Source organism: Electrophorus electricus, chromosome 8, assembly GCF_041902795.1.
Source record: "Electrophorus electricus isolate QZ-2024a chromosome 8, ASM4190279v1, whole genome shotgun sequence".
In the NCBI taxonomy this organism is placed as follows: Eukaryota; Metazoa; Chordata; class Actinopteri; order Gymnotiformes; family Gymnotidae; genus Electrophorus; species Electrophorus electricus.
Window position 1 is genome coordinate 20327501 of NC_137504.1, and position 19709 is coordinate 20347209.

At 37.8% G+C, this 19709-nt stretch overlaps 3 protein-coding genes across 11 annotated transcripts in view; 1 reads left to right on the top strand and 2 right to left on the bottom strand.

Annotated features, from left to right (window-relative positions):
• traf2b (Tnf receptor-associated factor 2b) overlaps positions 1-4888 on the bottom strand; it is a 26236-nt gene extending 21348 nt beyond the window's left edge. The window contains exons 1-4 of one of the 5 annotated variants that reach the window (XM_027027111.3): positions 4754-4888; positions 3232-3265; positions 974-1185; positions 33-111 (exon numbers count right to left, since the gene is read on the bottom strand). In XM_027027111.3, the coding sequence (XP_026882912.1) occupies positions 33-111; positions 974-1185; positions 3232-3243 (303 nt within the window). In that variant the 5' untranslated portion in view covers positions 3244-3265; positions 4754-4888. Of the gene's footprint in view, positions 1-32; positions 112-497; positions 949-973; positions 1186-1523; positions 2260-3231; positions 3266-4021; positions 4155-4753 lie in introns of those variants that run through there. The other 4 variants (XM_081718624.1, XM_081718623.1, XM_027027112.3 and 1 more) reach the window with 4 other exon arrangements.
• On the top strand, positions 2582-8838 carry coq4 (coenzyme Q4 homolog (S. cerevisiae)). 3 transcript variants are annotated; one of them, XM_081718628.1, is made up of 7 exons: positions 2582-2825; positions 5862-6005; positions 6178-6274; positions 6421-6523; positions 6613-6742; positions 6906-6999; positions 7789-8838. In XM_081718628.1, the coding sequence occupies exons 3-7, from the start codon at positions 6180-6182 to the stop codon at positions 7970-7972; spliced, it is 606 nt and encodes a 201-aa protein (XP_081574754.1). In that variant the 5' UTR covers positions 2582-2825; positions 5862-6005; positions 6178-6179; the 3' UTR covers positions 7973-8838. The 3 variants fall into 3 exon arrangements, with proteins under 3 accessions (XP_081574754.1, XP_081574753.1, XP_026882914.2); XM_081718627.1 differs by lacking the exon at positions 2582-2825 and adding an exon at positions 4070-4201; XM_027027113.3 differs by lacking the exon at positions 2582-2825 and adding an exon at positions 4696-4829.
• Positions 8839-13347: 4509 nt separating this feature from the next.
• On the bottom strand, positions 13348-19679 carry bspry (B-box and SPRY domain containing). Of its 3 annotated transcripts, none has more exons than XM_081720257.1 (7): positions 18983-19679; positions 17922-18486; positions 17350-17448; positions 16663-16893; positions 16199-16224; positions 15930-16054; positions 13348-14570 (listed from the first exon to the last, which is right to left on the bottom strand). In XM_081720257.1, exons 2-7 carry the CDS (start codon positions 18285-18287, stop codon positions 14035-14037), a joined length of 1383 nt encoding a protein of 460 aa, XP_081576383.1. In that variant the 5' UTR covers positions 18288-18486; positions 18983-19679; the 3' UTR covers positions 13348-14034. The 3 variants fall into 3 exon arrangements, with proteins under 3 accessions (XP_081576383.1, XP_081576384.1, XP_026882929.2); XM_081720258.1 differs by having other exon boundaries at positions 17922-18234; positions 18428-19679; XM_027027128.3 differs by having other exon boundaries at positions 17922-19679.
• Positions 19680-19709: the final 30 nt, after the last annotated feature.

Sequence of the window (19709 nt, forward strand, 5' to 3'; positions counted from 1 at the left end):
AAAAACTTGTTATTCAGTGATGATGCTCCTACCTCAGTGATGTTGAGCATAGATAGCTGCTCTTCAAATATACCCTCAGCACGGCAGGCTTCACAGGGAATTGGGCCAGAGCTGGTAACAAAAAAGGTTCATATAAACTGATCATGTTTGAGTCTTAGGCATTCCCTGATTATACAACTGCATATTCACATCACACTATAAACATTAGTGTCTAAAAATCAAGCCATCTCTAAGACATCTTATTTTTGTATTAGCTCTGCAACAAAAGACCAAAGGGGAAACAGCCCCTTAAAGGAAAAAATAAAAAATAAAAAAACAAAAACTGAAAGCAAAAGTCTACACTCTTCCTTAAGGCTTAGTGCTGTTCCACTTTATACAAATATCTCTCACACCTCCTGTTTCTTTGAAAAGCTACAAAAGAAACACAAGGAAAATTTTCCTACCTCAATCTGTCATTCATATATACATACACACTAGAAAATATAAAGTTTTCATACTTTTCTTGGCATTTCCTTTGGGTTTTTGCCTGTTTGGTGTGATTCATAGAACCAAGTGGATCTTTTAAGCAAGTTATGAGCATTAAAGTGAAAAAAACAAATACATCATACATTTAGCCAAGTTCCACTCCTTCAAATCCTTGTGAAAAGTCAGAATATGTAGTCCAAAATATCAGCTGTTATTATAAATAACTAAACTACAAGTTTCAAATTCTAAGTGGACTGCAGTGCTGGTTTATCTTCACAATAGTGAATAAGACTGTTGACATCATTAACAAAAAAGAACTCAGTTGTAGAGTTCACCCAACATAAACTCCAAAAAGATGATGTCTTCATCAGCCATCAGGCAGTTACTTCCACAATACTTCCTGGGTGCTGGGAGAGTTTTCTCAGGAGGAGGAGGAGGAGAACTGATGCATTTTAACAAGCCTACGGAGGAGGTCACACTCTGGGGAGACCGGGAGAGCTGTGGGTACCTGGTGAGCTCCTTAAAACAGAATACACAGAAGCGATGTCCACACTGGGCTTGGAACGGCTTCCTCAGAACCTCCTTGCACTGCTGGCACTGGTACTTAGGTTCCATGGACACAGACAGTACTTGCCGAGATATTCCCGGTAACATGGAGTCCAGCGAGGAGGACAAAGATGGACGTGCCATTCCCTTCCATTTACCTGCAGTACTGATCATCTTTAAGATATACAAAGTGGAAACAGGGGAAGGGATTGGAATGTCATGCTACATTACACAGTAAAAAATTATAAAAAAATTTGACAAATATATGGATTACCCTTATGAGAATAAAATGATTAAATAACAATTACAATATAATTACTAATCTCCTTGATAAATGAGACAGAAAGTGAAAAGCTTTAAAGCTGCCCAACAAAGAGTTTTGTCCAGCTTGGGGTGGTAATGAATTTAATGACGGCGAAATTCCAAAGATTCTCCTTGCTTCATGTCCTAGTCTTTATCTCATTGTCTAATTTAAAGGCCACAAGACAAGGAAAGTAAGCTGAGCTACCTGCCTTATTTATGAATTCTCCCAGTTTGGAGGTCACAGCCCCTACTGCTCCAATTACCACAGGAACCATAGTTGCCTTCACCCTCTTCATCTTTTATATGTCATCTTTCAACCCTTGGTATTTCTCAGGCTTTTCATGTTTCTTGTTTTTGATGTTGGAATCATTCAGGATTGCCACATCCATCACTACAGCACTCTATTGTTGTTTATCCACTACTCCTATGTCTGGTTGGTTACCCATTAGCATATTGTCTGTTTGTATCTGGAAGTCCCACAGGATCAAACTTATTTATTAATAATTTATCATATAGTTTGTTTCATAATATTAGCCTAGATAATGCATTACCTTTTACTCTCAGTGTTTTAGCTTGAAGTATCTGTTAGTGAATTACCAATATGCGAAACAGAGTTAAGCATGTGTAGGACTAGTACAGACTAAAGAAAAATGTGTCTACTTCCTTGAAAAACATTTATGCGGGCCTGAATTAAATCATCATACTCCAATGTACTGGGTCATTTCTAAGATAATAACTAACTTACATTACATTCATAGCATTTGCCAGATGCTTTTACACAGAGCATTATAGTATGTGTGCTCCTTGGGAATTAAACCCATGACATTGGCACTGTCAGCACCATGCACTACCAGAGTACACAAATGAATAAGTGAGATATAAAATTAAAATAAATAATGTGCTTGGGCTTCTTGCAGTTCACTCATGCACCATGACCCTTTAAACCTGAAAGAGGAAAGGACCTTTTAAATGTTACTTTTGCCAGTTCAAGACTCTTTGGTGCAGCTAAACAGTGAGTAAGAGCTTTTAATATGCCACTAAAGGAGTTAAACGTTCGCTGACTAATTAAAGTCTATGCAGGCATAAGTAAACAAGGAGGACAAAAACATATTTTGAGCAATTTTAAAAGATCGAGGGACAGCATACTATGTATTTGGATTAAAAAAGCACAGCAGGTGACGACAACCATGAGAAAGCAAAGAAATCCCTTAATTAAGCAGATGACTACACAACAATAAAAGTCATGCACAGTGCATATATTTCCCATTTATAGCATTATACTGCCAATTGTGTCTTTTATGGAGGACTTAAATATGTTATAAAAGCTGCACTACGCCAACCAGGGGAATCTGTGACCTCTGTTAGAAATATGTAATAGCAAAGAAACATGTAAAAAACATTGCGCAATATGGGTTGTGCTACATTCAGAGTGGATATGTCCAATGACTGAGCACATTCATGTTGAGGAAATATTCAAAGAGAACTCACTGATGGAAATGTCTTCTGAGGATGTAAGTGAATTAAATACTATTGTAATCATATCATTTTCATTACAATCCTGCATTTGAGGCCTTCAAATGTAAAAAAGTATGAAAATAAAAACTCATACACTGAGCAGTGAAGCACTAGTTCCTCTTGACTCAATAATGCAACTACTTTCAATTTTATCATAGTTAAAATCTTACATAGTGCAGCTTTAACACATACTAGATAAGTAAATAGTTAAAAATTATATGAAAATTTATTAGGTTATAAGATTGCACTTTTAATTGACTTTCTGCCAAAATATTTGATAAAGACACTGTGCAGGACCATTAACAGTACAGTCTTACAATTGTATGGGAAAAAAAAACAGAAAAGCAAGATTGATTCAGCACATCAAATATATTTATCATTTTATAACTTGAATAACCATACCGTTGAATCCATCTGACATTTCCAGATTAAATGCCTGAGGAAATTAATGTGGATTAAGTTTTACATTTGTGACTGAACAAAAATGCATTAAAGATGTACTACAGCTCTAATAATCCATGAGAATTATAAACATCAATGATAATAGTGCCTATAGCTCTGTTGTACTCTTGTCATGTGGTACATAGGTTCTGGAATTGCATTTTTTCCCTCTTAACTAACAATCCATCTGTGATCTATTGCATCTTACTGCACAGTGTATTAAATATATAAGCCTAAATTTCATGACAAAGTAAATTACGGTAACTTATTGTCAGAAGTAGTAACTGTCGATTATAGATGTGTTAGACTAGCTATGGATAGTAAAAGTAGAGCTTTTCTTTTAATACAGTCTATTAATTTTTATACATTTAATAACATTCATATTTGAATAAGTTATTGAAAACAGTAAACGCATTCTTTACACCAACATCACATATCACCATTTCCATTACTTTTAAATAAAAGGCTTACAGACTGTGGCATGTATGATATGATGAATAAACATAACGTATATCAGACCAACACTGTAGTAGTTTAATATAAGAACAGTGTTGTTACATCCTCTCTGGGACCAATATAACCTATGTTACATTTAATGGCAATGGCAGCTGCACTTTTATTATAAAGGACACGCAATTAGCTACTCGTTTTTTTCCGTAAAACAAAACAGAAAGATTAGAGCATGACTCAACTAACCATAAACCATCATATCACTGAGTATTAATTCTTGAATAGAGTCTAACTTCGTTACCTTAACTTCCAAATTGTTATTCTGTCAGTTATGTGTTTGACGCCGTTTGTTTGTATCTGTCTTGTTTCTCTGGAAACCTCGTGTGCTTCACTTGAATTTTGACACTTTAAAACTAGGCTAACATTAACGCTAACATTACTTCCTCGTGATTCTAGCTAACCTACAGTCTTCCTTATACTGGTAAGCTTAAAAGTTTTGAAAAGCATAAAATAGGAAAATTACAAAACAATAATTATTTACCATTTTACACAATTTGTAATATGATAAAGTTGTGACTGTTTAATAGCTAACTAGCTAGTTAGCTATAAAGTAGCTTACAACAAATATAAAAGGCCGAAGAACAACGGATCAGTGATCAACCACAATAGTCTATTCAGCTAACTATGCTTCCATCCTCGGCCCTTTTTTAGCTAGCTACTAGTTTTAAAATTTAACATGCCCAGAGATAAACCAAGTCCACAAAATGATGACAGAAGCTGAAAAGTATTTTTTAGTTAAGACCTACACTGAAACCTAATAGCATTATAGTCGACAAACAATGGTAGAAAAGAAGCTAATCGCTAGCTAGCTAGCTAGCTAATAACCTTTTGATGACATGCGTGAAGCTACTGTGTCAATGGTACGCTATAAAACCAAAATTATAAGCGGGAGCATTCCACTTCCAGATATGTTTTCTGCGTATCTCCAGGCAGGGAGCTAGGTAGAAAATACAAGACCGATAACCGGACTTACCAAAGTCTCAGGAACAAATCTTCTGTAATGTGTTCTGTTTTAAGTCGTGCTAGAAGATGGGCGTTTGCATTTCACGGTAGGTAGGGTAAGCTAATTTGTGTTATGAAAAGGCGGATATAGCTCTGGGAGTTTTGATGAGCTGTCTTAACATATTCCACAATAGTTTCTATATCAACGTGGAAGCACTATGTCAGGGCGACGTGAGCTAGCCACCAAATCATGTTGTGAAGTTCGTAAAATTATAATCAAATTCTCGTGTCACATAATGACCGAGCTCGCTAGCTAATTTTGCCACTTGAGTAAAAGATCTTATTCAGAAATGTTCGTAGCCGGTTTCCTATTTTATGTAGTTCGCTTAGCTAACTATATACAGAAATGATGTGGCGGTCTAGACGCAATTTATGAATGACTGCACGGTTACATCAACTCTTGCAAGATTGTTAACCTAAATTCTTCCATATTTTCAAGAGGGACATTTAGTCTATAACTCCAGCGATGGTCTAGGACCGTCTGAAACAGCGGCCTAAACACGTCTCTCACTTCTTATTGGTCATAAACACTTATCTAATGTCGAAAAGACATGTTTTGTTTTGGTTGTTGTGCTAGATTAACCCACCCGAAACGCTTTCCTTATCTCAACTTTGTCCTTAGATTATAAAATCAAGCGTTGCTTACACCACTGTCTGTGAACGAAAATCTCGTTTTTGTTTGTTTTTGAAATTGCACATTTTAGGTCCAATGTCATGGAAAAATAGGTGTGTGTGTGTATATATGTATATATGTATGTGTATATATATATATATATATATATATATATATATATATATATATATACACACACACACACACACACACACACACACACACAAACACAAGCACTTTGCTTGCACAGCTGATGGACCGCTATCCGAAATGTCCTGTTTCTCTGGAAACTGTAGTTCTCTGTGTATATACACACACACATATAGATATATTCTAGATATTTAACACTCCAGTCACGGACTGCTCAAATAGCTGCTCTGACTTCCGAGGGATGTTTCAGATTTAGATTAGGGCCTTTGACTGTTTACATAAATGTTATAAACTACTGTAAATATCTTCCCCATAGTACTGACCAGGCAGCAGCATACAGCCTGGGAATCAGATCATCATGGCAGGTTATATACAGGCCATATTCAAACCAGCCCTGTTCAAAAAGCTCTCCTGGCAGTGGGATCGGGAATAGCTGCTCTGCAGAATCCATACAGACATGGTGAGACTCTTCTCATTCATGCTGCCTTGTGAATAATAGATAATAAAGGTTTCCATATAGTGGTCAGTCAGGGACTACCTGTAAACCAGTACTAGAGCACTTTACCATGCAAGCTGAACTGTGTAGGGGTACAGTGTGGAATACTAATATAATAGATTTCTCATTCACTCAGACATGGTGGCTGTGCTAGGGGAGACCACAGGCCACTTGGCCCTGGTCAAATTAAGGAACAGAATGAGGAACAATCCTGAAGGCTACACAATTCTCATGTATGGAAATCTTTAATTTTTTCTCATTTAGATGCTCTCATCTGTACCACTGCTATCAGTTTACTGACTCCATATATATTCTGTAATTGAAGTGTGAATAAATATATTATTCTTTATCATCATAACACTGTTTGAAATGTCCTCAGAGAACGCCCAAGGATTCAGCTCTCCACACTGGACCTTTCCTGGATGTCGGCACTGCCGGATGGCTCTTTAGGGAGAGAATATCTCTGTTTCCTAGAAAAAAATGTAAATGTTTGACAGCAAAGCCATTTTAATGCATTTGTGAACCCTAAATATCTTAGTACCTTATAATCCTTGTTATAATCCCACCCCAGAAAGTCACTCCTGACACACGTGCTAATGTAAAGTTTGTTGATGATGAGGAACTAGCATATGTGATGCAGCGGTATAGAGAGGTACATGATCTACTACATACCTTGCTAGGTATGCCTACCAACATGCTTGGTAAGTAACACCGGCAGAACTTTACATGACCTCACACATCTGTGTTTTTATGAGCATATTATCACAATGCCACACAGTTAACACAATCTCAATTACATATTCTCAGATCCTAACCAATGCTTGTAGTTTAGTGTGGTTTAGTTATGTATATCACTTGTTTTAGGGGAGGTAGCTGTTAAGATGTTCGAGGCTGCCCAGACAGGTCTGCCTATGTGCATTCTGGGAGCTATCCTAGGTCCACTCCGTCTGTCCACCAGGTAAGGGCTCCATCTCCAGTGTGTTCAATGCACTCAACAAATAAAAAATGAGACATGATGGCATATAAAACTGGCTGAGAAAAAATGGTGTCACATCCACAGTGTGAATCACTGAAGAAGCAATGCATATTGTTGCTTCAGGAATTCAGAACTGTGTTCTGAAATGTAAAACATTGTTATGATCATTTTAAATTAGTGATGCCACATAAGGGTCTTTATTTATGTCTTTCAAGTTTTTGGTATTTGAGCATATTAGAAATTGACAGGAGAAATTGATATCAAATGTTACTATTAAATTCTGTACTTAAAAAAGAAATTCTGCCCGTACTATAAATAAACTTCCTTTGATATTTTTAAGACATTGTCTCGTACATCTCATTTGCCTGTTGTTGATATGTAGGCTTTTCTTGTACTTCCTAATCTTGTTTGGTTTTCCCATTGTTTTTGTCTGAATGTTCACAAAATTTCCTGACAGTAGACTCACCAGCATTTATTTGATTACCTGATAGTAGACTCAACAATGTTTATTGCACCTACATACATAGGAATCCATTTCTTTAGCAATGTATTTTCATTGATTTTTCAATAATTGTGTATTATTTTATATGTTTCCCAGTATATAATTGGGTATTATTGTATATGTTTCCCAATATATAATTGTACCTAAACAGATTTATGATTCATTCAAGCCCAAAAAACAGCTAGATTCACTAGGAAGATGTGTTTAGTGTTTTGCCTATGGTAACGAGGGCTACATTCTGGCATTTTTTTTTGTGTGTGTCATTTCAGTCGTCTTCAGAAGTTGACAACATCTCTTGGGCCGTGGGCTCTGCACAGTGGCATCCACTCCCGTTGTGTGCTGAGCGTTTTCTACGAACGGCGCTGGGAACAGAACCTGGAGGACCTCAGAGAGGAGCTGAACATTGAACCACCTCCTTTCACCCTACCTGCAAACAGCAAGAGACCATCCTAAGTGTTCTAGCATGCTCTATTCCCTTTTTTATTAATAGGTCAACTAACCACATCTTGCCTTTAAAGGAATAGACTCAGCTAGTTAACATTTTCTCAGTTTTCCACTTTCCACAAATCAGCCAACAAGGTGTGCTTGTTTCTTTTATTTGTAGGTATTTTAATTTTTTCCTGGAGCTAATGTAGCTAGAAAGGACTAGAAGCCTTTTCACATAAAACCTTTCACAAAAAATGCCCAAATCTTTATTTGCTTCAAAAAGTATTATGTAATCTTATTTTTAAGTAAACCATTTTTTAAAATAGCATAGATAGTCCATATTTACATATTTAAGTTAAAGATCTAATCATGTTATCCACATAAATTAAATGTGATTCCAGTTCACCCAGGTGACTGCCTTTTAACCTTATAGCAGCCAGCTATACGGTGTAGTCCTTTATAGATTAATGTAAGTCATTCAGTTTCCTAAACCACATCATCAAGTCTGCATGAAATTGCTTATGTACTGAGTGGTATGAGGCAAATATTTATGGAGGGTATTTTGAGTAAAATGGCTCCCAATGCTCCCAGGATAGATTAGCAGTAAAGTTCTGATACAGAACTTATAAAGGAAATGTCAGTCACCAAAATGTCTTTACCATTTAATTTAATTTTACATTTAATTTTGGGTAAGATTGAAATTGTGTGCTTTTTTACAGAAATATTGAATTAAGAAGAGTATCATAGCACATCATTTTTAAGAAGACCGGCCATTGTATCACACAGCTGTGTTAGATGTCCTGGGTGAATGTGATACCTGGTCATGTATGTGAACATGGCAGATTTGCCAAGGTCGTCGGTATGAATAAATAAATATGAATGTTGTATATGAATGTTTACTGTGAAATTTAGTTTCATTTTGACTGACCTGATGGTTGAAGACTGAGAGATGCTGTATACACTAGTACTTTTCAATACCATTGTGGAAAGTGGAAAGCCCCTTATTACCATTTCCTGCTTTCTGGTAGTGTTGAATGGGATCTTTGTTCTTGCTGCTTTTCTACAGTCTGATACCATGTCACATGATGAATCATCATATTCAGAATGAATATCACAGGAATCATAATAGAACAACATTAGACCAGGTGAAATCCATCCACAACATCCCCTAAACTGGGGATTTACATCAGCAAAAAGAAGCAAACAAACAGTAATTCACCTGCATTTTCACCTCATTTTTTGTGAAAATCTTTTTTAAAATATAATTGCATGGTAAGTAAAAATTCCCAGATTTTTTTAAGGTATTAAATACAATAAAAATGTAGTGGTAATTAACTTACAATATTACAGTATACAATGTCTGAGCCACCAATACGAAGAGGAACAGAAACAAGGCAGGACCCTCAGCTTAATGCTGAAACACCACATAAGTGTTCTGTTGTGTGGTAGTGGCACTGTATCAATAAATGTAGTCTAGTCTAAAACTACCAAAGAATGATAGCCCTAACTGAGTAGTGAGATACAGACATTAGTCAGTGTCTGCAGGAAAAAAAAACAGCTCATAAGATTGTGACCTCAAGTATGATGTGAGAACCTTTGCAAAGGTTTATTGTAAAGCATCTTTGGATTAGAAAGCTGCTAACTATGACATCATATCAACACACAAATTTTTCTTAAATGTATTTTAATAAGAACCTCGTATTATTAACAGTATTTTTTTGTCACTGATTTGCAGAAAGGAGTTTTAAAATTGCTTGAAGACCTAGAGGATATATTATAATTATTAAAAATCTTTGTATGAAACTAAACCACTGTTGTATTAATAAATAAATAAAAACAACAAAAATATGGAAAAACTAATTTTAAAAAAACAAACAAATTGTCTGGTTACAATAACCTGCAATTCCAATAATCACGCACAGCCTGCCCAGCTACTCAGGCAGAGCTGAATGTACTGATAGCAGAAGGGAGAATTGGAGTGAATCATATATTTATGAATCTCAGGCATTAAATATGACTTATTAAATGTAAACACAAGCGCATATCTCTGTGGACTGAGGAAAAATTGCAAGACTTCACTGGCAGAATTGGGCCACCATTATCTAGCTAGAAGTTTTCCTGTAGTTTTGATCTATGTGATTTGATACAATTAATTCATTGTTCTACAAGATGCAGTCTCAGTGGCAGTGGGATGTCCTGATTTGTGTGAGACCATGTGATCAATAAAATAAAAATTAGGTCTGTGTAGAATTTTTTACTCTAGTACAGTCACTCTAGTATATTGGTGCATATGTACAAATATTATAATCAACATTTTAGTTTGCCAGTGCAGCTATGCATATGTCCTTAGAAGAATCAGCTTAAAGATGCAAATTATATTATTCATTTGGTGAAGGCTTTTGCTCACTAGGTGGACTAGTTTCTCAGGCTCAAAAAAGGTAAAAAAAAAAATGTAACTGTGTGGGAGAGGTGTCCGAAGGGATAATTAATAATCTTTAACCTACAGAAGAACCACCCATTTTACATTTGAAGGTGAGTAAAATAAATTAGACATATTATGGACTTTTGAACTGAATTTATAAGACAAACTTTGCATATGTACTTTGTGTGTCCATATTTAGGTTTAGGTTTAGATTAACATACAGATTTAGGTTCCAAGGATCTTCAAAGAATAGAATTATATTGAATTATATTATTAACAACAAATCTTAAAACGGTAATATCAGAATGACCTTATATATTACCAATACTATAGTTCTTGTCTCTCACTCCAAGTGGTCATTGGGCCAACCTCAAGAATCAAAGGGAAGTACAGTAACTACCCTTCCATAGCATAATAAAATCATGTTAGTTGTCATCATTGCATATATCTCATAAGAACCAACCTGGGACTCTAGGTACTCTTCTCTGTGTATTGCTACATTGGTCTTGAATGTTCATGCTGTCTCTATCATATGTAGGCCTATAAATTCTGGGCTATGCATTTTCTGCCTTCTCTCTCTGGTCCCTTTGCATTTTCCTCCATCTCAAACACATACTGCAATTCAAAGAAATTATGTGTAAATATATATTGTGTAGTGTGACTTGAAAGTTGTATCTCTAATTTGTTTAGTGAGTGAAAGAAAGAGATAGAGAGAAAATAATATTGTGCTGTCTCCCTGTAGTGAAATGATGGTGTAAGCATAACTATAAAAAAGACAAATATTGGTCTAAACTTCAGATTTTTATAATAACTTAAAAGCATTATTATATTATTACTGTTTAATGGGAGGATCAACGGGCATGCTTAAAACAGTTTAAAAGTTAACTTTGATTGAATAAATATTTGTATCAATGTTAGAATAATGTTTCTCAATGCTTGATTTGTTTCATGAGGGAAAGAGAGAGAGAAAACAATATTGTGCTGTCTCCCTCTAGTGAAATGATGGTGTAAGCATAACAATAAAAAAGACAAATATTGGTCTGAACCTAAAATTTTTATAGACCATCTCTCATAAATTAAAAGCATTATTCTATTATTACTGCTTAATTGGAGGATCAATTGGCACTCTTAAAAAAATTAAAAGGTTACCTTTGATTGAAAATTTGTATCTGAATGCTAGAATAATGTGTTAATAGCATAGATTTGGACTGTTATATACAGGTGTATAAAAAAAATAAAAGCGTTCCCCCACCAGAAACCATGGATGAAAATGTCTGGGCACTGCATAAAGTATGAGATGCAGAGAGAAACAGTCACACAGAGAAGTTTGAAGGAACCTCAAAAAAGGCATCAGCAATGCAAAGTGCAAATACAAGCAGTGCATTGAGCAGCACATTGAAACCAACAACCCCCACAGTGTATGGAATGGCATTAAGGCACTGTTGGACTAGAAGTCAATACTCTGCAGATCAACCTACCTGATAGCCAGTTTTTGCTCAATTGGAGGAGCTGCTACTCACACTGCACTGAGGAGAACAGATGCTGATTCTACAGCACCACTTGGTGAGAGCCACCATGCAGAGGGTTAATGGCAGTACAGCAGCATAAAACACATTTAACCTGTCACGTTAACAAGCTGTTGTCTTGAGATACTTTAAATCCTTCACCATCATCTCTGAGAGGTGCCTCAGTATCTTTTGCCTGGTTGTTCTAATACCCATAGTCATGAAGTGCTTTGAGAGACTGTCACACATCAGAAACTCTCAAACATCGGATCCTTCACCCATCCCCCTCTCTCCATGCCTCTCAATCTGGCAAGCTGGTCATACAAGCTGATCCAAATGCAATCTACATGACCCTGACAACTTTTGAATAGCTAAACATCTATGTAAAGATGTTACATGTGTACTTTAGGCATGCATTTAATACCACAGTTAATCACAAACTGGCTGATAAACCAAACCACCTGGGTCTGGGCACTCTGCTCCTGGACTTTTTCACTGAGACACTGCAGTACATGAGGATTGGGAAACTGCACTTCTCTAATTCTGAGCACAGAAGCCTCACAGGGCTGTGTGGTGAGGTCAGTGATCTTCACTCTCTTCTACCTCCTGACACCATAATACAATTTGTTGATGAGACCACAATAGTTGGACTCATATCAGTTGGTGAGGAAACAGTCTACAGAAATGAGGTAGAAGACTTAGATGAATGGTTCAAGGATAACGGCCTGGTCTTCAAAGTTAAAGTCCTAGACTTTAAAAGGGCTAAGTGGACAGATCACCTCTCCCTCTACATATTTAGAGAAGCAGTGGAAGGAGCCTTAAGCACCTTTGAGTCTCCTTAACACCTAGTGGAAAGAGTCACCAATGACCCTCAGAAAGCAGAAATGACCCTCAGAATGCTGAAGCAGGCTCTACTCCCTCAACAACTCCAAGTGAAGTTCTACCCCTGCAGCATTGATTGAGCACTATGACTCAGATAGCTCATAAATGCTTGGGCACCTTCTGACTTCTTTGCATGTATGTGCAAAATATATTTATATAAAATGTTTACATATGCTGTACATACTTAAACTGTTTTGCTTTGTGTTTCTATATTTGTAATTATGTATGCTGTGTTCATGTGCAATTTTTGTATGTTGTGTTGTCAGTTTGTCTATAACCTATTGAAATTTAAAGATAAGTTAAAAATGAATTTTATAATAGCTAAAAATCACAAATGAATACATTGAATGAATGGTTTTTTTTTTTGCCAACATACCCCAGACTGACAAGAAGTGCTAAATCCACATAATGAGTGCATGTTGAAACCCAGCATACTCTGTCTCAGGAATGTGTAATAAACTCCACACCCTCTTCACAGCAGTAAACAGAATTTGTTAAGATGTGGAACCAGGGCTTAGAGACTAAGATGTGCCAATATTAGTTCTTTTTCTTGTCCTTATAAACGTATGAATGACAGTAGAAAATACTTAAAGTGGTCTGCCAATTTAATGTCTTCATTTGTTCAAAAATGTTTTTTGAAAGAAAATAAATGGAATAAATGAAATAGATGAAAACTTGAGTATAGTTTTGAACAATAGACTGAACAATAAGGAAAACTGCAAACCATCACAGATCAATATTAAATCAACACAAATGTCATGTTTGTTAAAATAACACAGAAGACAAAAATCGCTTTATGTCTACAATTGAATAAAGGTAATAAATAGAAATTGGTACAATAAATTGGTAACTCTATTACTTTTAAGTCTAAGCAACTTTCCACAGATATAATTGCAAATAACATACACTACATTATAATAGGCCACAACATATCTGCAACAAATCATTTTACATTTCTTGTTAAAGTGTACTCCAGTTTTGATTCCTTCAAGAAAATACATGTCATTCTTAAAAACAAATGTAAAACATATCCCAAATATTTCAGCTGAAAATAAACTTGGCACAAAAAATATTTATTAATTTTCTGCTACTTGTTATTTTGAAGAATTTTCTATAAAATACATATATTTTTTAAATTTTACAAGAAGTTTACAAGAAGCGACAAAAATGTGGTCTTAGTGTTTATCTTCATCATTTAGAGCTTTCCACACAAGTTTGTTATACATCTGTATATTCCTTTAAGATCTCATACATTCAGTGATACAGCACAGCAGCAGCAGTCAGTGCACTATAGAGACGCTTTGATCAGCCACGGCGCAGGCGGGCAGGAGGGGCTCACTGAACACCTGCCGGACAGCATGCAGCACGGCCTTCGAGTCCGGGTCATAGAACAGCAGGGTGTGTGCACTCCAGTCCAGTAACAGACCCACTCGAGAGGGCCTCTTCACCATGGCGATGGCCACGTTACATCCGCTGTGGCAGAAGGAGAAGTTGCCGTCATAGTGCGACAGCACCCAGGACTTGGCGTTGTAGCCTAAGCGGGCATCGTTGCCTGAGCCCTTGCGCTCCATGCTGCTGTAGCAGACGCCCACTTTGAAGGCGGCGCTGGTGCCCACTTCCAGCAGCCAGGCGTGCGTGCCTGAGGAGAGGGCATATGAGCAGAGGGCATTGGGCCAGCTGTCGAAGCGTGCTGGGTCGTAGGGAGGTGCCTGGCCCCGTCTCTTGGGTATGAAAGTGAGAGTGTGGCCATCCGGCGAGAGCGAGAGGAGGGGGCTGACGGTACGCTCATCAAAACGCAGGCTAATGAGACTGTGCGCTAGAGAGGGAGCAGAAAAAACACGTGAATGGGAGAAAAACAGGAAGGAAAGAACCCCAATAATGTGGGGTTAAAAATGAGTTTGGCAGTCCAGAGTTGAGAACATGAAGTGCTATTTGAAGATCACCAGTACAGATTAGCGCATAAGACAGAGAAAATAAACGAGTCCAAGTTGTAATAATATGTTTTAAGGTGTTGTAAGTCCATTAATAAGCAGTTATATACCTTGGCCTTTTGCTTCTAATAGTGCTGTATACTTAATTAATTTGACAGTGAGTTTCACATCCAGTTTAGGGCGGGTTTGTTTGAGGAGCTCTTATTTTTCAATACGGTTCCTCTTTGCAGCACCATGAATAACACATTAATAGAAATACCTCCCTTCTAATTACACTCACTGTTGACTTTATTAGGTACAGGTACAGATCTTATAGGTCCATTTTGTAGACTGAAGCCCGTCTGTTGGCACACACAGTTCATTATCCAGGCTCTATCTCATTCATTATTGATGAACCACAGAAGCATAGCTGACTAGGCATTATTTGGGTGGTGGACCATTCTGAACACAACATAACTAAGTGACACAGCTGTGGTGTTGCACAGTTAAGATGTGTATGGTGCACATTTATAAGGCTCTTCAGTCTTTTTTGTTTATCTGTTTTTTGCATCAATGACATTGCAGCGTTTGATGATGGTCCACTCTCCAAAAATATCCAGTGAACAGCAGTTCTGACCATGGCTGGAGGGTGGCTAACACACATTACGCATGGCAAAGTGGCAACAGCTGGCTTATAGCCTCTAACTGTACACCTACAAGTTTAAAATATAGTGGTGGTATTTCAAGATTTATTTTCAAAATTTGGTGTTCATTGGTATTTCATCCTAGACTCTTCAGGAAACAGATGAGCAGGTGAAAAAACACTACACACCTGATTAAAAAACAAGCATTTATTTTACTATTAGCTGTTTTGTTGCCCCTGGCCTGCCACATATACATGTGTACCAATATATATTTTGGTGTAACAACAGTTCTGCACTAAACATTTTCTGTAGTCTCAGGTCATAGCCCTGTCATAACTTATCAGATCTCAGGCCATACACATTTAATCCAGATAGTGTAAAACTAGACTTCATATTGACCCATTCAGCTGTAAACCTCCATTTCAAAAGTCGTCTACAGTTGTTATTTAGTCACCGCAGACTTTTCTTTATTTCCATGTGTCTATCCAAGCTTTGCATTCATGGCTTTTCCAATCCTCCTGAATGGAGGAGTTTGTTTAAATCACAAAACTGGCACATGAATGACTGGGCTTTCCTGGATTAAGGCTGCTTGGTGTGGCAAGTGGTGAGGTGTCTACAGACCTGATGGAGCCAGGATCATGGCGCTGGCCCACATCCCCAACATCAGCTCGCTGTCACTGCACTCTCTGCACACATTAAGATGCTGTGTGTCTCTGGGCTCCCCAACCCCCTCCGCCTCCTCGATTCTGTCACAAGTACGCGCACACACACACACACACACACACACACACACAGGGGCACAGATGCTAATTATGATGCAGCCTCACTGACTTCATCTGCTTTGTACTTTTAAATGGTGTGATCTTCTATGTGTAAATTAGACAAATTACCTGTCTGATATTTCCTGGTTGGAACTCTAAAGCGAGAATAAAAAAACACAACATTCAGTGCAATTCCATATCAGTAGTGTCATCACAGTACATCACAGTGCTGGGGAGTGAAATGAGACATCACTTTTACTAGAAGCAGCAACAGCCCAGCACAGTTTCAGGTTTTCCTTGCTATAGCACAACTGATTCACCTCATGACAGGCATAATAACTGATGAATCTGATGCTCCTGTAGTTCACCTGGTAGAGCAGGTAGAGCAGGTGCTGACACGTACTGGTAAATATGTAAGTCATTCTGGATAGTACTGCTTTTCAAATTATGAAAATGTGCATAATCAGGAAAAAAGGATTCTGTACTGGGTAATGGCTCCCTATGACTGGAGCCGAGACCCTGGGGGGTACACGAGGGGAGCCCTCTCCAACTGACGCAGCTCAGCACTCAGTGCCCAGTGCTCCTTCACTCACCATGAGTGCAGCATCCGTCGAGTGGGTGAGTGTGTGCACCAGGCGTGTGCGGGCCTGCGTCAGAGTGTCCAGAGCCTTGTTCCAGTGCACCTGTTGCGTCAGGAGGCACTGCTCTACCCGCTCCTGCTCCCTCTGCACGGCCTCCAGCAGACGCTGCTCCTCCTCCTCCAGAGCTTCTCGGACACTGTTCACCTGAGCCACCACCCGCTCCCGCGCAATGCTTGCCTCTACCTGTGCACCACATCACCATTATGGTGTTATTAACTGACATAAACTGCACACACTATACCTTTATTTTAACGTGTAAAGCATGTTAAATGACACAAATACTATGTAAAGGTGCACTAAGTATTAATGAATACAATATTAATTAATATAATATTCATTTTTACTTATTGTGCACCATCAAACCTCTGCATAATGTCTCAAAATCAGACTGTACACTGTATATTTGTTAAAGGTGGGGAACAGTATCTAGGGTATTAACCTTCAGGACCTTCATTAAATAGCCTAAATAAATAAGCTTTATTTTTAGGTAAAGCAAAAGACTTATTGGGATAAAAATGGTTTGCCTAGAGCATGTTTCTCGTCCTCTGTGTGTGTATGTGTGTGTGTGTGTGTGTGTGTGTGTGTGTGTGTGTGTGTGTGTGTGTGTGTGTGTGTGTTTTCTTTATCCACACCAATCACCTGCACAGCTCTCTCTTTTGCAGTCAAGGTGTGCTTTATAAAGCGTTCTATTCGGAGAGATTGCAGCTGCATTTTCTCACAAATGTCCACCAACTGGTTCTGAAAGATAACAGATTTGTAATGACAAACCTATTAATGTCAGTTATAAATGAACTAATTCTAAGTTTAATTCAGTAGGGAAAATTTCCTATAAATGAATTGCATTAATTCAGAACATTTTAACACCATGATGATGGTTGACTAAACAAGGATTGAGTCAGTCTGTTTAAAAGTCAACATGGTAATATGTAACTATCAAATGTCAACATACTGGCATGGTAGGGCTCATAAGAATGCCTACATTCTGGAACCTTTATAAACTCCTTAATTCTGATAAACAAAAGTATAATATAAAATATATAAATATAAAAGTATATAAACAAAAAGTAACACTTTCCAACACTTACCACCAAATTCAAAAGTCTTAGCAGTGACAAATCTTTTAAATACAAGGCTGTAATACTGAATTTCATTCACTGAGACGTTTTCTAACGCACACATAATTAGGTGGTCAACTGCTGTCCGAAACTCACCCTTACTGCTGTGGCTCGTACAACCAGTTCTGTCACTCTGTGACCCTGACAAGACCCGCGAGTAACGCAGAGAGAGCAAGTGAGTTTTCCCTCCGTACTACAGTACCGATCCAGCGGTAACTCATGTACAGAGCACACTTTCAGTTCATCTGTAGTTGTCAATTCTGACGAAGATCCCATATTCATCGTTCCGTTAGTGTAGCTAAACGTGCTTCCATTTAAATCCGGGTCTTTAGATTTATTTGTCTGAAAGTCCATGTTGTATAGGTGGTCGTCTGCGTTCCCCTTCATTCCAGAGTCCCCTTCTTGTTCGCTATCCCGTAAGGACACCACAGCTAAGTCAAAAAGTCCGTATTCCGCACTCATGACGACTAGTACGAAATGTAATAAATCCTTGAAATGTTTGTAATGTAAAAAAAAAAAAAAGGTTCTTAAACCGGTTTAGACGTAACAATCCTGTGTTATTTCTGCGCTGCAGGTGCATCCAGTTTTCTGGCCTAGCCTACCTGACACAGGTGTGTAACACGGAAGTTAATGCTCCGACTCGCATTTCCAGTTTTACGACCTGTGGAGAAGAAATCTGTTAAGAAAAGGTATGCCTATTTAATCGATAGTTTCATTGGGAATAACAACAGAAGTATGAGTTGTTCTCCTCAGTCCGTTTACCCTTCAAAAAAGACACGCCAAACAAATCTATGACTTTCTGGGAGTGGTTGAATAGGGAAAACAACGGCCTAGTGACATTAATGGTTAAATGGAGAAAATACAGAGAAAAGTACGAAGATGTATATATAGGCTAGGCCTATTGTTGTAGGCTATTATTCTAGCCCGGCATTGGGGCCGCATAGCCTATTATCTCGAGCTTCTTACGAACTCCGGTGAAACTTTAATCGGTCTTGACTCGGTTTGTAGAACATTTCCTGAGTAGGCTGTCTTTTTAGAAATTATTTACATTTTTCGGCAGACTAATTAATTTCCCACACGGGAACGCTACCGTGGGCTACTTTAGTATGTCCCTCCACATGATAAACAAATTTAGCAAATTTCGGGTGTGCACGTACTTCCCTCTTGCGGGTATCAAGATCCCATAGTCGTGTCGAAGATTCTCAAGCAACAAGCGGGAATGTAAGCAGTACAAATTAGGTTTCATAAACTCTCCACAAATACGCCCATTAATCTGTCTAAGTGTCTTGTTTTAATGATTGATATTGCTCTTGATATTGATCTTGTTATACCTAGTTATTTAAATTGTAGTAATAATACTCGATTATGGAACGTATACTTTACGTCACTATTCAAGCCCTCCAGCTAATTCAGAGGTTGTCTTTGGCATCGAGCGCACGCAATTCGCATCTCTGTACCAACCATTCCCCCTCAAAAACAAACAACCAAACAAAACAGTTACATTTATATCGTTGAACCAATGATGAAATGATCGAACTGAACTAGCATTTTTTTTCTGGTATTCCTGGAATAGTCTCGGTCTCATCTCGTCCCATTGGCCACGATATTTTTAGCCTGTCCCATGCTTTCGAGTGTCCCCAGTTCCAAGAGATAGTGGTTGAAATAATCCCCGACGAAATTGGACAAGCCTTCAAGATCCCGATACGTCATCAGTAGCCCTCGATAGCTTTTACGTAAATATACTCGACGAGGTTTTGCCCTACATTTCCAGTATGCATGTAATCTCTCTTATGTGGACAATATTCATCATTTTTTCTGCAGTTGTCGTTCACAACTTCAGTTTCACGCATCAGTCAGTCACTCCCACTCTAACACTAACGCGTT

Bases quoted from the DNA above. Each gene is read 5' to 3' on its own strand.
- coq4 (XM_027027113.3), top strand. From the start codon at position 4,781: ATGTGTTCTGTTTTAAGTCGTGCTAGAAGATGGGCGTTTGCATTTCAC. The intron at 6,524-6,612 runs GTAAATGTTTGA...ATCCCACCCCAG, and splicing joins TCTGTTTCCTAGAAAAAAAT to AAAGTCACTCCTGACACACG. The intron at 7,000-7,788 runs GTAAGGGCTCCA...GTGTCATTTCAG, and splicing joins CCACTCCGTCTGTCCACCAG to TCGTCTTCAGAAGTTGACAA.
- bspry (XM_081720257.1), bottom strand. From the start codon at position 18,287: ATGAGTGCGGAATACGGACTTTTTGACTTAGCTGTGGTGTCCTTACGG. The intron at 17,449-17,921 runs GTGAGTTTCGGA...GTTATCTTTCAG, and splicing joins TACGAGCCACAGCAGTAAGG to AACCAGTTGGTGGACATTTG. The intron at 16,894-17,349 runs GTGATTGGTGTG...TGTGGTGCACAG, and splicing joins CAAAAGAGAGAGCTGTGCAG to GTAGAGGCAAGCATTGCGCG.